The sequence below is a fragment of the Heliangelus exortis genome, chromosome 19 (assembly GCF_036169615.1).
Source record: "Heliangelus exortis chromosome 19, bHelExo1.hap1, whole genome shotgun sequence".
Taxonomy (NCBI): Eukaryota; Metazoa; Chordata; class Aves; order Apodiformes; family Trochilidae; genus Heliangelus; species Heliangelus exortis.
The window spans coordinates 12,961,399-12,976,112 of NC_092440.1; the positions used below are offsets into that span (position 1 = coordinate 12,961,399).

The 14,714-nt window shown below is 56.7% G+C and overlaps 3 protein-coding genes across 16 annotated transcripts in view; all 3 read left to right on the forward strand.

Annotated features, from left to right (window-relative positions):
- The window catches only part of KIAA1671 (KIAA1671 ortholog), a 64,964-nt gene extending 62,128 nt beyond the window's left edge, over positions 1 to 2,836 (forward strand). For all 5 annotated transcript variants that reach the window (XM_071763136.1, XM_071763137.1, XM_071763140.1 and 2 more), the window contains one exon: positions 3 to 2,836. The gene's annotated coding sequence lies outside the window, so the exon portion shown is untranslated. The remainder of the gene's footprint in view (positions 1 to 2) is intronic.
- Positions 2,837 to 3,086: 250 nt separating this feature from the next.
- CRYBB3 (crystallin beta B3) lies at positions 3,087 to 9,122 on the forward strand. Of its 6 annotated transcripts, XM_071763175.1 has the most exons (8): positions 3,087 to 3,314; positions 3,543 to 5,344; positions 5,442 to 5,531; positions 6,423 to 6,502; positions 7,801 to 7,919; positions 8,005 to 8,137; positions 8,265 to 8,407; positions 8,776 to 9,122. In XM_071763175.1, exons 4-8 carry the CDS (start codon positions 6,428 to 6,430, stop codon positions 8,939 to 8,941), a joined length of 636 nt encoding a protein of 211 aa, XP_071619276.1. In that variant the 5' UTR covers positions 3,087 to 3,314; positions 3,543 to 5,344; positions 5,442 to 5,531; positions 6,423 to 6,427; the 3' UTR covers positions 8,942 to 9,122. The 6 variants fall into 6 exon arrangements, with proteins under 6 accessions (XP_071619276.1, XP_071619275.1, XP_071619277.1 ...); XM_071763174.1 differs by having other exon boundaries at positions 3,087 to 4,507; XM_071763176.1 differs by lacking the exons at positions 3,087 to 3,314; positions 3,543 to 5,344 and having other exon boundaries at positions 5,400 to 5,531.
- Positions 9,123 to 11,116: 1,994 nt separating this feature from the next.
- Positions 11,117 to 14,714, forward strand: CRYBB2 (crystallin beta B2). Of its 5 annotated transcripts, none has more exons than XM_071763169.1 (6): positions 11,117 to 11,254; positions 11,993 to 12,068; positions 12,782 to 12,900; positions 13,541 to 13,715; positions 14,129 to 14,271; positions 14,395 to 14,714. In XM_071763169.1, the coding sequence occupies exons 2-6, from the start codon at positions 12,012 to 12,014 to the stop codon at positions 14,561 to 14,563; spliced, it is 663 nt and encodes a 220-aa protein (XP_071619270.1). In that variant the 5' UTR covers positions 11,117 to 11,254; positions 11,993 to 12,011; the 3' UTR covers positions 14,564 to 14,714. The 5 variants fall into 5 exon arrangements, with proteins under 5 accessions (XP_071619270.1, XP_071619273.1, XP_071619271.1 ...); XM_071763172.1 differs by having other exon boundaries at positions 13,541 to 13,673; XM_071763170.1 differs by lacking the exon at positions 11,117 to 11,254 and adding an exon at positions 11,751 to 11,825.

Consider the following 14,714-nt stretch of genomic DNA (forward strand, 5'->3'; position numbering starts at 1 on the left):
AGGCAGGGATCCTGACTTGGAGGAGAGAAAGAAGTTCAACGAGAAGCCTTAACTCACCTGACCCTGAAATTCATGTGTCACGTTGCTGCTGTTTGCTTCCTGCCTCAACTGCTATGTGCATGGTGCCTTCCTCTTGTGTGGAGAGAGCTGCTTGGTGTCCTCAGGCAAACACGAGGCTGGGTCCTTCCTGGGCTTTGGGACAGGCACAGGATCCCTGTCCTGGAAAAGGAGCTGGCAGGGAGGACTCCAGCCCTGGAGGATTGTCCTGTCCTGTCTGAGCTGTCCCCAGAGGGGCTCAGCAGCTCCCAGCTGGGATGTGTGGGAGCTGGGGCTTTGTGTTTGCTTATGGAAAATAACAATTTTAATCAAATTTATCTTTTTTTTTTTTGGTGAAAAAAATAGTAAGCTCCTGTTTTAGAATGAAGTCTGTGGGAGGTGAGAGTGGAAGAACAAATTATGTTTACTGCCATATTGAAAAAGGAAACTTGATTATTTTTTTGTAAAATGTATTTTTGATTGGCTTATATTTACATGGGATCTGCTGGCCCAGCAGGTGAATATAATTTTTAGATGAACAAAATGTTAACTTTTGTCACCTCTTGAAATGGTATATTCTGTGTTTTGTCAGCATGTGGAACAATTGCTTCATTGGAATGTCTTTCCTAAAAAGGATCAAGCAATAATGTCAACCAGTTCTCTTTGGGGAAAAAAAAAAAAAAAAAATTGTAAATACTGTTTTTATAACAAAAAAGGAAGGGAAGAGGGAGGATGTTACACTCATATCAGGGTTCCAGTTAGTGGTGAATGTCACTTTAATAGCAGTTTGAATAGTCCCACTTCATATTTTTATTCGTTGGTCTGTAAATACCAGGTTTCAGTTTTTATTTTTATGCTGATTTTGTGGGATACCCCAAATGTGATCTCCAGTTTCACAGATGATTTCCTTCCCTGGGTGGGAGCTGTCACCACAGGGGTGTCCCCCCACCTCTGGTACCTCCCACCTCTTCATAGCTTTGGATACAGATCCTGAAACCAGCCCGGGTGTCTGTTTGGGACATGCTTTATTCTTTCCCCAGATAAGTGCTCTTTTTTTCAGGAAACCTTTCAAGGTGGATCCCAAGGAGGCTGTTGTTGCCCTGGTGTTCCTCATGACTCAAGCCCAGAGCCTCCCCCCTGCTGGGACAGCAGAGCCAGCTCTGGGCTGGACCCTGCTTCTGGGCATCCCTGGATATTAAAGATAAAGCACCAGCACTTGAACTCCTTTTCTTTTTTTTTTTTTTTTTTTTTTTTTTTGCTGGTTTTTTTCCTTTTTTCCTTTTTTTCCCCTTTTTTCCTTTTTTTTACTTTTTTCCTTTTTTTCACTTTTGTTCCCTTTTTTTCCCTTTTTTTTTTTCTTTTTTCCTTTCTTTTCCTTTCTTTTCCCTTCTTTTCCCTTCTTTTCCCTTCTTTTCCCTTCTTTTCCCTTCTTTTCCCTTCTTTTCCCTTCTTTTCCCTTCTTTTCTTTCTTTCCTTTCTTTTCCCTTTTTTCCTTTCTTTTTCCTTTTTTTCCTTTTTTCCTTTTCTTTTTTTTCCTTTTCTTTTTTTTCCTTTTTCCCTTTTTTCCTTTTTTTTCCTTTTTTTCCTTTTTTCCTTTTTTTCCTTTTTTCCTTTTTTTTCCTTTTTTTTCCTTTTTTCCTTTTTTCCTTTTTTTCCTTTTTTTCCCTTTTTTTCCTTTTTTTTCCCTTTTTTTCCTTTTTTTCCTTTTTTCCCCTTTTTTTCCTTTTATTTCCCTTTTTTCCCATTTTTTCCCATTTTTTCCCATTTTTTCCCATTTTTTCCCCCTTATGATCAGTGTTCAGAGGAGCTTGACTTACCAGAGGTCACCACACTGCTGCATCAGCTCTCGCAGGTGCCGCAGTGCATTGCCTGCTCTGCTGTCTCCAGCTTGTAGCTGCCAAACCCATGTGCCAATTCTCCCTCTGGAGGAGCTGCAGACTGAGGTGTTTTTTTCAGTCCCAGCCTGCTGGTGGCTCAGAGCAGGATGTCAGGAGACAGCTCCCATCTGTGCATCTCTGGGACTCAGCTCCCATCCCAGCTCTCCCCGCCCTCCGTGGAGATGAATAAGTTTCTCTTTGTAAAAAAAAAAACCCAAAACCCCCTGTCCTTGGTGCTTTGCCCCGTTTCTCATCAGAGCTGTTGCTACCAGCAGTTTTCCAGCCCTTTCTGCTGCCACTGGAGACTCCCGAGGTCCCTGGCAGGTTTTTCACCCTGGGCTGGCAGCTGGGGCTGGCGAGCTGCTGAGCAAGAGCTCCTCTTGGCTCGGTTGAAAAATATTGCACAGATTTTTTTCCTTCTTCCCTTTCCTTTGGACGACAGTGGAAAAGGAGACTCCTGAGGGGGGGTCTCCTGGGATGGGTTTCAGGCACACCTTGGGTCGAGTCCCTGTGTGTGCTGGGCAGCCCTGGAGCTGTGAGGGGGGAAGGAGAACTCCTTCCTCGCCCTTGGTCGCCGGGGGAGTTGGGGCTTCCTTGAGCAGTCTCTAGAAATCAGGTAAATTCCCCCTGTTTAGGAGAATATTGACACGAGCTTGGGGTTGGGGGGCAGCAGGCAGGCAGTGTGGTGTTACCAGGAGCTGGAGGATTTTCTGGTCCTTGGGCAGTTCTGTCCCTGCAGTGTTTGCTCCGTGCTGGAGGGAACTGAGGGGATGAACACAAGGTTTCCACAAAGCCCCCTGGATGTGTCTGCATTTCCACATCTGCTTGGACAATGCACTGAAACTTTACTGTACTGAGTAGTTTAACCTACTACTGAGAAATGTTTAATGCTTAAATGTCTAATTAAAAAGCATCTTTAGAAAGTTGTTGTTGAATGGGAAAGTGTTTTTTCTGCTGTCAGTTCTTTATGTTGTACATGGATTAAATACCTATTTCTCTCCAGATTATCACTATGTAATAAAAGATCTATAAATATGTTATTACTTCTTAAATGATAGACCAGACTGTAATACGCTTTATACAATTCTATTTTAATTCCAAAAAAAAAAAAAAAGCTTGTTGAATTTTTTTATGCTTTTACTCATTGCCACCTGGTGTTGGTTTTTTGGGGTTTTTTTTTTGCTGTTAATACAAGGTGGGAGCAAGCTCAGCTTCAGCCCTTTCTCCAGGTAGGCTTTTTCATCATTAATTACTGGGTCCTGCCTTAGAGGAGGCTTCAACTGATGGTGTCTGAGGAATAACAAAGGTGATGGAGATCCCAGTACTCCCATGGAGTGCAGAGCCCTCACCCCCCTCTCACTGCTGCTCACCTTGTTTTGGTTGCTTAAAAAGCTGTGTCAGGTAAGCTGAAGGATTTTAATAGTGAAAACACACGGTTTGGGGACTTTGTAAATGCTTCTTTTTTTGGTTGCACTTCTCTCTTAGCACCACAAATCCTCCCTCTGTTTTTGTTGGTCACTTGGGGATTTACACACTGGTTCTGGTTCCTTTTATTGGTGTCCCCAGTTGCGGATTTCTTCCTTTTTATTTTTTTCTGTTTGCAGATTCACCTTTTTCTTGTCTTTGTAGCTTTAACTTGAGTTCAAGGAGCTGGTCAGAGCCTGGCTGCCTTGGTTCCACTGAGAAAGAGGCCAAGTTTCTGTTCCTGAAGTACCTGAGTGTATGAAGTGGCCCTGCAGGAATCGACCCTCCCTCACCTTTTTGCTTGCACAGAAGTTTGCTTTACCCTCTCAGTTGTTTGCAAACAATTATTGGCAAGCTCCGAAGTGCACAAAGTGTCAGATTGCTAAACACAAACTGGGGGTTGCCCCTTTCCCCCCCAGCAGCATCACTTGGGTTTGTGACCTTTAGTACTTGTGCAAAGTCTGACCTGTGCCTGTGGTCCTGGGGCTTGAACTCAGGAGGTGGTTTGATGCCAAGGTGTTAAATGGGGGATCTGAGGCACCAAAACAGCTCAGTGGGAATCCTAAAGCAAATACATCAATAATTTAATACTATGCTTTAATGATGCCCCTGGTAAAAGGCACTTCTGTCTCTTCACCTTTATTCCCCTGGCTATGAGAACAACCTGGTGCTGCAGTGTGACTGCCCTGAGTGTTCCTGCCCGTGGAATGAGGAGCACCTTTGGTTTAACTTGAGCAGGGAACCAGGGGGTCCCAGCCCAGAGACCCTGTGGGGTGGCACCCATCAGGGGGAACCCACAGGGCAGAGCAGGGGGGCCCAGGCTGTGTCTGCTTGGGGAAAATCAGTGGGATGTGGTGTTCTGGGAGGTGTCCGTGTGTCCCACCCGTGGGGTGGTGGAACAGCAAACCCACAGTTCTGGGTTTACTACTCCCTTTGCCAGGAGGTGGGAGTCTCAGCTTTCTGATGAGAGTGCATCCAGGTGATCCTGGAGATGCTCCAGGAAGGGTGGAGAAGCCACTCCAGAAGCACCTGGAATTCCCAACAATTCCTGCGGGTGTCAAGGCAGCCCCTGGGTACGAACCGAACTGCTGGGGCTGGAGCTGCGGGTGGAGGAGCTGCGGATGGAGGAGGTACAGTGACATTACTCAAGGGGATGTGAGAGCCTGACAGCAAAAGGAAATTTGAGTTCTGTCAGGAAGAAATCAGTGGGATCTGCTGCCCCTTCTGTCGCGTTCTTGCAATTGCCTTCTCAGCACAGAAGCTCTGGGAGTTTGGGGAAGGAAGGCTCAGGGTGTGAATGGTCCCTTGGTTCATCCCCTGCTCCCAGCTGGGGCTGAGCATCCCCAGGAGTCTGGCGGTGGGAGGATGAGGATGAGGATGAGGATGAGGATGAGGAGCCATCTCCCAGGCCTGGCACGGCACAGGGAGCTCCCTTGGGTGCCCTGGCAGGTGGGATGGGTGCCCAACCTTCTGCCAACAGAGAATCTCCAGGCCTGGCCGAGCAGAGCAGCTGGTTGGGGATTTTGGGAGATGCTTCAGGTGCAGCTTTGGTTTCAAGACACGCTGAGAGCAGGTGGAGACCCCTGGGAGAGCAGCAACTCCCAGGGGGGTCTGGGCTGAACACAGCTCAGTGCTGCCTGAGGAAGAGGGAACTGGGCCTGAGAGCCAGGAGAGGGGCTTTGGCAGCGGGGGTGTGCGGGATGGTGCTGCCCCCCGGGAGATGAGTGATGGAACCATCAACCCACTCGGCTCCCAGAAGACCCCGTGTGTCCGTGGGCACTGTGTGCGTGTGCTGGGCAAACCCACGGGGGTGGAGCTGAGCTGGGGAGCGAAGGAAAGGGGCTCAAACCTTCCTGGCAATGCTCAAAGCTGAGGGGGGACCCCAAATCTCAAGCTCTGGTCCCTCTCTCCTGCCGTGCCACCAGCTCCTGGCTGAGCCCACCCTGTGTCTGGAGCCCAAGCAAGCTGTAAATATTTTGTGTGTGTGTTTTTTTGTTTGGTTTGGTTTTGGGGTTTTTTTGTTTCTTTTTTTTTGAGGGTTTTTTTCTTTTTTCTTTTTCGCAGTGCTGGGTCTCTAAGCTGAGCCCTCCCACTAATCTGCTGATGGGGGAGTTTTCCAGAGGACCTGGCAAGAAGAGGAGTGAACGTGCTGATGTGAGTTTCGGCGCTAATCTGCTGTAAATCGAGTGGCACATTTTTTAAGGGCCATCCGGGAGAAATGTGAATAAGGTTTCCATAGCGCGCTGCGAGCCCGAGTATTGAGCTGGAAGCTCAGGGCTGGAATTCAGTGGACGCAGCTGCTGTCTCAGCGTCCAAATAATGTGCTGTTCTGTTCAGAACCGACCCATAAATAGCGGGGCCACCCCCGGCCCTCGGCAGAGCGGAACCGCGGCGGGAGAGGTACCGGCGGCACGGCTTGGACTGGATGGGGCTTGGGGAAAAAAAGCAAAAAAAGCAACAAAACCCCAAACCAAGAACAAAAAACGTGTCTGAGTCGAGGTGTCACGGCAGGGAATGTTCCGCGGGGGTCTGGCGAGCAGGAGCGGTGCTGCAGGGCCGGGGATGTTGTTGGTCTGAACCTCTCGGCAGCCCCTGGTGCCGGCGGGACCGGGGGAGGTGTTGGGCCGGGGTGTCCTGCTCCAGGGGGAGCTTGGAGAGATGTTCCCGGAGAGCGTGAGCTCCTTGGAAGGGACCTGAGGATCAGCAAGGAGGGGGGAAGATGTCAGCAGCTGGAACCTGGCAAACCCCCGCTGGAAACCAAGGAGAGGCTTTTGGAGAGGAGTTTTCTGAACGGCCCGGGGTCAGAGAGGGGTCCCGTGTCCCTGGAAGATGGTTTGGTTCATCACCTGGGGACGCAGGAGAGGAGGATGGAGACCTGGACACCCCCGGGGATCTGCAGCTGCTGCCTTTGGGGACAACCACCTCAGCTCTCCTCCCTGTCCCCACGCCAGCTTCATCTTTGCTATTTTATTTTAGTGCCTTTAGAGGCTGACACCTCCCGTAGAGCTGATGCTGTTTTAACCTCCTCCAATTTGGGTTTTCCAGGCACCATGACCGAGCAGCAAAGTCCCCCCGAGCAGATGGCGACTGGGGAGGGCACTGGCGAGCGAGGTGGCACTTACAAGGTATACTGGGGGCAACTGGTGACGGACGGACAGGCGGACTGGGGGTGATGCTGAGAGCCAGGCTGGTCCCAGTGTCCAAGTGCTCCGGGTTGTACTGGGGCAGCCAAGGGCTCGGGGGCCCGGAACGCAGCTGAGCTTTGGTGTCACTGCTGGGAGGAATCCTGGAGGGGGGAGAGGGAAGAGAAGAGAAGCGAAGCTCCAGCCCGGGGATTCGCTGCTGCCGGGCAGGAGGAGCAGAAGCTGCCGCTGCCTCTGTGGCTGCCGAGAGCATCGGTGGCCCCGGGGCTGGGGGTGCAGCTGCTCCGTGCTTGGATCCAGGAGAGCAAAACATCCCTCTGGGAGCCAGTGCTGAAATGCCTTATGTGGTGCTTTTATTATTATTATTATTATTATTATTATTATTATTATTATTATTATTATTATTATTATTATTATTATTATTATTTTGAGGTCTTTTAAAGGCTATGATTCTTAGCCTTTGTAGGTTGGTTAGAGGTGAATCAGCCCCGGGCACTGCCCACAGCTCAGGAAACTGGGAAAAGCTGCTCCCAGGTTAGGGAAGGCTGGAGATGGGAGCAGATCCTGCAAAGAGGTGCCTGGAGCTTATTGCTTTGGGGTGGAAAGAAGTTCCTGAACACACAGGGGTGTCACCTCTGTCCCTTGACACCCCCACCAAGTGCTGTCTGAGGAGGCTCTGCCCTTGTCCCAGGCTCAGGGGTTCCAGTGGGGTCCCCTCTAGGGCTTGGGGTGCAGGCATGACCCCCAGCCCCGGGTCCCAAATTGTGCTGAGCACCCCAAGCCCCACTCCCTGCCATGCCCTGGTCCTTGGCCCTGGTTTGGGTTTGTCCTGAAGCTTCAGAGCTCTGCCCAGAGCAGGAGGTCTGGGGGAGGTGTGGTGGTCTGTGCAGCTGCAGGACTTGGAGGAAAACACCAAAAATATGAGATTGTTCCAGGCAGGGGAGAAGCCATGGATCTGGAGGGAGCAGTGGGAGGAGAAGGATGGGCTGTGACCAAGCTGGGGGCAGGAGACCACAGCCCACCCCCCAGGGTCTCCCAGCACAAACCTGTGATTCCAGTGCTGCACTGGAACATTTCCCAGCTCCTGGGAGCTGCTGGGCAGGGCAGGGGCAGTACTGGAGCTGGCAGGGACATTGGTGTGGGATGGAGGGGACAGGGCTGGACCACTGGGCTCTGATGCTGTTTGTGTGCAGGGGTGGGGGGGCCCTGCTGTGGCCAGGGTGTTCCTCCCCAAGCCCCCCCAGTGTGGCAACAGCCCATGGGGTCTCTCCCTTCCTTAGATCACCATCTATGAGCTGGAGAACTTCCAGGGGAAGAAGTGTGAGCTGACTGAGGAGCTCCCCAACATCACTGAGAAGGAGCTGGAGAAGGTGGGCTCCATCCAGGTGGAGTCTGGCCCGTAAGTGCTGGAGGGGGGGGGGGAAGGGTGGACAAGACCTTGGGGTGGGGGTGTCCCTGCTGTCCCTGAGCCCCTGGTCTCCCAGGTGGTTGGGATTCGAGAGGCAAGCATTCTCTGGGGAGCAGTTTGTGCTGGAGAAGGGGGATTACCCACGCTGGGACTCCTGGTCCAACAGCCACAACAGTGACAGCCTGATGTCCATCCGGCCCCTCCAGATCGTGAGTAGCAGCTGCCTCGGGGCCACCGTGTCCCCAGGGACCAGAGGCAGGGCTGCAGGGAGGGGGTCTGGGGGGGTAGGGGCCTGGGGGTGTGCAGGGCAACCCCCTGATCCCCACCTCCCCCCAGGACAGCCCCGAGCACAAGATTCACCTCTTTGAGAACGCGGGCTACACCGGGAGGAAGATGGAGATCGTGGATGATGATGTCCCCAGCCTCTGGGCTCATGGCTTCCAGGACCGTGTGGCCAGTGTCAGGGCCCTGAATGGAACGTAAGGATGGGGACACCCTGAGAAGGTCCTCTCCCCTGGCACCACGGCTGGTCCCTCGGGGTGGTGGCTCAGCGGGGATGGTGATGCTGTCCCCACGCCCACCTCCATCCTCCTCCTGTGGGGAGCCAGCGGGACCCAAACAGTGTCCCCAGGGCTGTGTGACACCTCCAAGCCTTTCCCCAGGCTCTGCAGCACCACTGGAGCCTTGGCCCTTTCTCTGCCAGGGGCTCTCCGACCCCTCCTGGCTCCGTGGCCCCGCGTCCGGGCACAGCGGTGGTGGCAGCGCCAGCCCCGGGGACGGCTCCGGTGACAGCCGGGGCAGGGGGTGTCCCCGGGGCAGGGCTGAGCGCTGCCCTCTCTCCTGCCAGGTGGGTGGGCTACGAGTACCCGGGGTACCGGGGCCGGCAGCACGTCTTTGAGAAGGGGGAGTACCGGCACTGGAACGAGTGGGACGCCAACCACCCCCTCCTGCAGTCCCTGCGCCGGGTGCGGGACCAGCAGTGGCACCAGCGGGGATGCTTCCAGAACAGCTGAGGGACCCCCGCACCCCCCCGGCCCGGGGGCTGCCTGGCCTGACCCCTGCTGCCAGCTGATGCCGTGACCTTGCTGTTTGGGTGCTGTTTTGGTTTTTTTGTTTTTTGTTTTTTTTTTTTCCTTTTTGTTTTTTTTCGTGCGAAAACCTCAATAAAGCTCTGAGCTGGAGGCTGCCAGGGGACTGCCTGCTCCTGGGCTGGTGTCACGGTGCTGGGGGGTAGGAGGGGGGTGTCAGGGCAGGGCCCCCCAGCGCCTCCCGTGCAGAGATGGTGTTTGCAGCCTGGCCTGAAAGCTGCAGCTTTCCAGAAATCACCCCGGGGGGTGGGGATGGTGTGGAGGTGACCCCCACACTTGGGGGGGGTCTTGGGGAGCTTGGGTCTTCCTGTGGCTCTGCCCCTTCTCAAAGCATCTCCCAGGGCTGGGGGAGCTCTGCCCATGGCTCCTTCCCCACCTCCCTCAGCCCAGGGCAGGGTCTCCAGCCCCAAGGGACAGGGAGGTGCTGGGGATGGGGTCCTGGGGGTCCTGAGCAGCCTGGGGGGCAGTGAGGCTGGGGGAGGGATGTCAGCATCTGTCCCTTGAGCACCCCAAAGGGGCCTCACCCTGTGGGGTCCCCAGCCCAGCCCCATGGAGATGGGCACTGATGTGTGGGGCAGAGCTCCTGCTGGCCCCAAGAACTGGCATGGAACTGGGCATCCCAGTATGGAACCTGGTGTCCCAGCATGGAGCAGCCTCAGCCCCCCAGGACTGGTGTCAGAGATGGGAGATGGATTTGGGGCTGCCCAAGCCCATTGTGCTGGTCACCAAACACTGCTCCAGAGCTTTGTTGTTGTTAATAATAATGATGGGGATGATTAGCATCATTATCATTATTACTATTGTTTACTTATTTATGATTCATTTTTAGTATTATTTATCTGGGCTCGGGTTTGCAGCTGTTCAAGGAGATTTTGTGGCCCTGAGTGGCAAAAGCTTCTTCCAGGGTGGTCTGGGAATGGTGTCCCAGGGCCCAGCACTGATCCCAGCTGAAGGCAGAGCCCAGGGCAGGGCAGGCAGGAGCTGTGCTGGGACCTGGGGGGGCAGTGGCTGTGTCCCCCTGAGGTGCCAGCTGAGGCACAGGGGCAGCAGAAGGGTGGTGGCAGTGCTGGGTGGTGGCACAGAGCCTGCCTGTGACCCCCCAGCCAGGGCAGCTGCAGACCCTGGGGACCAAGCCCTCCTGGTGGCACTGGCTCTGGTGACAATGACCCAGGGAAGGTGACCCTGGGTGTGGGAGCAGAGCCCTGATGTGCCACGGGGGGGGTTGCAGCACATCTGCTGTGGCACTCCCAGGGAATTCTGTGTGCAGGAGAGAGCTGCATGGGGATGCTGTGGGGATGGGGGTGACAGGGGGACCCCCGTCTTCTGGGGGGTGGGAGGGGGTGGTGAAGGGGAGGGGTTTCTGAGATCTGGGCAGTCACCCCCCCACTGGGAAATTCACTTTTCTGCAGCTAAAATCAGCTCCCTGAGGCAGAAGGACCCCAGGGCAGTGGGTTTGGTGCCCCTCAACCCTCTGCTCATCCCTGGGGTCACGCACAGCCCTGAGCAGGCTCTGGGGACGTGTCCCCTGCTGTGACCCCCACTGCCCCCAGCTTAGTCCTGGAGTGATGGAGGAGCCTCTGTGCCACTGCTCCTGCTGCCCCACGGGGCTGGGACCCTCTCAGGGACCCCAAAAATGGGGATAATGGAGGAGCAGCAGCCCCACCCCTGTGCTGCCCCCGTGCTGAGGATGCTGCTGGTGGTGGCCCCAGAACCATCCCTGAGGGGGTCCCCAGTGTCTGGGGGGCTGTGGGGACCCATCCAGGCCCCCTCCCCCCCCTCCCCCCAGGGGTTTTCAGGTTGGTTTTATCACGCTTGGAAAGAGCCAACTTCAGCAGTTTTGGGGCTGCCGGGGGGGTGGCTGGAGGGATAAAATCCCTGGCTCTGAAATTCCTGAAGTGGGGCTGGAAGGGGCTTTGTTTGCAAGGGCTGTGCTGGGGCTTGGCACACATTGGGCTGATGCAGGCAAACTCCAAAGCTCCTTGCCAACAAACCCAACAAAGGGGGAGGCTGGGATGTGAAAGCTCATGAAATAACTCCCTGACTTGGGGCTCGGGGAGACAAAGGCAGCGGTGGATCAGCTGACCTTGGTTTGCATTGGGGTTTAATCCAGCAGTCTGGCTTTGGATCATGCTTTAACCATTTTGTCAATAGTTTTGGCACCGTTCTGCTGCGGCTCGGTATAAATTCCACCCCTCGGCCTCAGCCCTTCACTGGCTCAAGCGGGTACTGGTATAACTGGTAAGATTTTTTTTTCTATTTATTGTACTCTTTTTTTTTTTTTTTTTTTTTTTGCCATTTCCTCCTCCCGGTGCCGGAGCTCCCCAGGCAGAGGGGCAGAAGGATGTGGGCACATGTAGGGTGGGCTCTGGGGACAGTTCTGTCCCTGCTGCCCAGTTCTGGTGGCCAAAGCAGGAGTGTTGCCACCCGGCTGTGGCTCAGTTCTTGTTTCAGTGGAAATGAGCAGTTTTCACCTGGTTTGGAGCCTGCTCAGACAGGGGGGTCCTGCTGGGCTGGAGGACAAGGGTCCCTCCTTGTGCCAGGACACACAGATACAGGGCTGGGAGCTTCTCACCCTCTTCAAGCACCCACATGGGACAGGGACTCCTCAGCTGTCCCTTGTTGGGCAGGGACAGTGGGAGCAGCCTTGGCCACAGAGGCTGAGCTCCCCTGGGAACGACTCAGGACCACCCTGGGCTCATGGGTCCCCTTGCTCGGGGCTGGGGACCCTCTGCAGGTGCCATCACGAGTGATGCTGCAGCAGGACCATCACCTGGGCTCCTCCACAAGCCTGGAGAGGTTTGTTCCACAAGTGAGTGGTGCTGAGCAGCCCCGAGAGGGGTCTGGCCGTGAGCCCCAGCCCCAGTAACACTTTCTGAGCAATGGAGCAGAGCACCAGGTGGGCTGTGGGGCTGCCAGCACGGTCCCAGGTGTCTCCTCAGTGGCAGGTTTTAACCTTTCTGAGTTTTCCTCCCCAAGACAGTGGACAACCCAGCTGATGATGGCTTCCGAGCACCAGATGCCAGCCTCCAAGCAGCAGCAAGCAGGCTCCAAGGTCAGTGTGTGCCTTCCCAGCCCTGCAGTGGGGCCGGGGCACCCTCAACCTCACTGAGCACCCAAAGCATCCCCCAGGACACCCCTGGGGAGCAGCTGAGCTGGTGTGATGCATCCCTCAGAGCTCCTGCCTGGTGCTGAGCATCATCAGCTGTGGTGCTGAGCCCTCTGCAGAGGGATGAGGGGAGAGGGGCAGGAGACACAGGGGGTTTTGCCAGAGCAGGAATAGGAGGGAAGGGATGAGCTCCTGATCTCCTGTGGGCCAGCCCTGCAGAGGCAGCAGAGCTGTGCCTCCATGAGCCCTGAAATCTGTGCCCTGGGGCTGCCCCCCTGCCCCCCCTGGCCTGGTGCACAGCCTGGTGTGAGCCCCAGCACCCCTCTGTGAGCACCAGCACCCTCTGTGAGCACCAGCACCCCTCTGTGAGCCCCAGCACCCCTCTGTGAGCCCCAGCACCCCTCTGTGTGCCCCAGAACCCCTCTGTGAGCAGCTATTGAGTGCTGGAGCCACAGGGACTTGCAGCCCCCAGGAGCAGGAGCTCCAAGGGATGGAAAGCTGGTTGATGCTCTCTGGCTGGTTAAACCCACCAGCATGCAGGTTTTGGGGGTCTGGGCAGCAGCAGACACGGGGCTGTGTTGAGCTGGGGACACCATGTGCTCCTTTGCAGTGCCTGAGCATTCCCACCCCTCTGAGACCCCCCCCCTGCTCTCTTCCAGATTGCAATCTTTGAGCAGGAGAACTTCCAGGGTCGGTGCCATGAGCTGAGTGGGGCCTGCCCCAACCTGAAGGAAGCTGGAGTGGAGAAAGTGGGCTCCATCCTCGTGCATTCTGGACCGTAGGTGCTGGGGGGTGGGGGGGGCTGTGGTGCCATGCAGGGAGGAGGCAGGGGCTGGGATGGGGAGGGGGTCTGGGGGTCTCCCTGCTGCAGGCACCAGCACCCTGTCTCACCTGGCTGATGCTGCCAGGCTGCTTCCCCAGGAGGTGAGCAGGGGGTGACAGGGTCCCCTGGGGGTATGGTGTCCCCCAGCCCTGCTCAGGGGGGGGAGCTGGGACAGATGGCAGTGTTACCCCCACCTTGGTTTCCTTCCTATTGGGATGGTCGCTGGTGCTGCCAGCATCCCCCCTGCTCCTGGGGGGGGCAAGGGGGAGCCCCAGAAAACTGCCTGGAGCCCTGGCTGCACCCAGGGCAGGTGCAGAGCACCCTGAGAGGGGGACAGCCCCACTGGGATGTGTGGGTGACCCTGTGCTCTGTGGGACCGAGGGTGGGTGGACACCCCCTTGGAGCATCCCGAGCAGGATGTTTCCAGCTGGGATGGTGCCCGTGGGTGGGCAGGGGCACTGCGCAGCGCTGCCCCCTCCCCCCGGGAGCCCCTTGCCCCTTTCCAGCAGGAGCAGAGGGCCCTGAGCTCTGTCGGGGGGCTCAGCCCGGGGGTCGGTGGTCCCCCCCCTGAAGGTCGCCCTCTGCTCTCTTGCAGCTGGGTGGGCTACGAGCAGGCAAGCTGCAAAGGGGAGCAGTTTGTGTTTGAGAAGGGGGAATACCCCCGCTGGGACTCCTGGACCAACAGCCGGAGAAGCGACAGCATCACTTCCCTGAGACCCATCAAAGTGGTGAGAGCACCCAGACAGCCACTACCCACCCGCCAGACCAAGGTCTGCAGCCAGAAGTGTTCCCCAGCCTTCCCCCGCACCCCCCAGCCCCGCGGGCAGAGGGGCCCCCCCTCCTGCGCACCCCCGCCCCAGCCCCGGGGTCCGGGGAGCCGGTGGGGGGGTCGGAGGGAGCTCGGGGCCGGGGGCAGGGACAGGGACAGGTGACCCCAGGGTGGAGAACATCCGCGGGTAAGTCGGGCAGTGCCCCCGGGAGTCCCCCAGCTCGCTGAGCTGGACCGGGGGGATGCGGAGCACCCCCGGCACCGGGGGGAGCGGCGGCACGCGGTGCCGACCCCGTGCCTCAGTTTCCCCGTAGCCCCTGGGCTTTGCCCCCTCTCCCCTCCCTCCCTTTTTCCCCCCCCCCGTGCTGGGTCCCGGTGGCTGCTGATGTCCCCTTTCCGCTCTCCCCGCTGCAGGACAGCCAGGAGCACAAGATCGTGCTGTACGAAAACCCCAGCTTCACCGGCAAGAAGATCGAGATCATCGACGACGATGTCCCCAGCTTCCACGCACACGGCTACCAGGAGAAGGTCTCATCCGTGCGGGTGCAGAGCGGCACGTGAGTCCGGGGGGGACACGGGGGGACACGGGGGACACCGGAGCAGCCCCTCGGCTGCGTGGCGGCACGGTGGGTGGGTGGGTGGGCGACCCGACGTGACCCTTCTCATGCTTGCCTCGGCAGGTGGGTGGGCTACCAGTACCCCGGCTACCGGGGCTACCAGTACCTGTTTGAGAAGGGGGACTACAAGGACAGCTCAGACTTCGGGGCTCAGCACCCCCAGATCCAGTCGGTCAGGCGCATTCGGGACATGCAGTGGCACCAGCGCGGCGCCTACCACCCCACCAACTAGAGACCTCGGCCCGAGCCGGGGCGGGGGGAGCCCCGCAACCCACAAGTGTCCCCCGGCAGCCACTGTCCCCCCCCCGCGGCCTCGCCCCCCGCCTCCCCCCGTGTGATGTACGGCGCTGCCGAAGCAACCGAATAAAGCTTGGAGTTTGAAA

Coding starts and splice junctions, on each gene's coding strand:
- CRYBB2 (XM_071763167.1), top strand. CDS start 11,766: ATGCTGCAGCAGGACCATCACCTGGGCTCCTCCACAAGCCTGGAGAG. Junction 12,069..12,781: donor AGCAGCAAGCAGGCTCCAAG/GTCAGTGTGTGC, acceptor GCTCTCTTCCAG/ATTGCAATCTTTGAGCAGGA. Junction 14,272..14,394: donor GTGCGGGTGCAGAGCGGCAC/GTGAGTCCGGGG, acceptor TTGCCTCGGCAG/GTGGGTGGGCTACCAGTACC.
- CRYBB3 (XM_071763173.1), top strand. CDS start 6,245: ATGGAGACCTGGACACCCCCGGGGATCTGCAGCTGCTGCCTTTGGGGA. Junction 7,920..8,004: donor ATCCAGGTGGAGTCTGGCCC/GTAAGTGCTGGA, acceptor CTGGTCTCCCAG/GTGGTTGGGATTCGAGAGGC. Junction 8,138..8,264: donor CCATCCGGCCCCTCCAGATC/GTGAGTAGCAGC, acceptor ACCTCCCCCCAG/GACAGCCCCGAGCACAAGAT.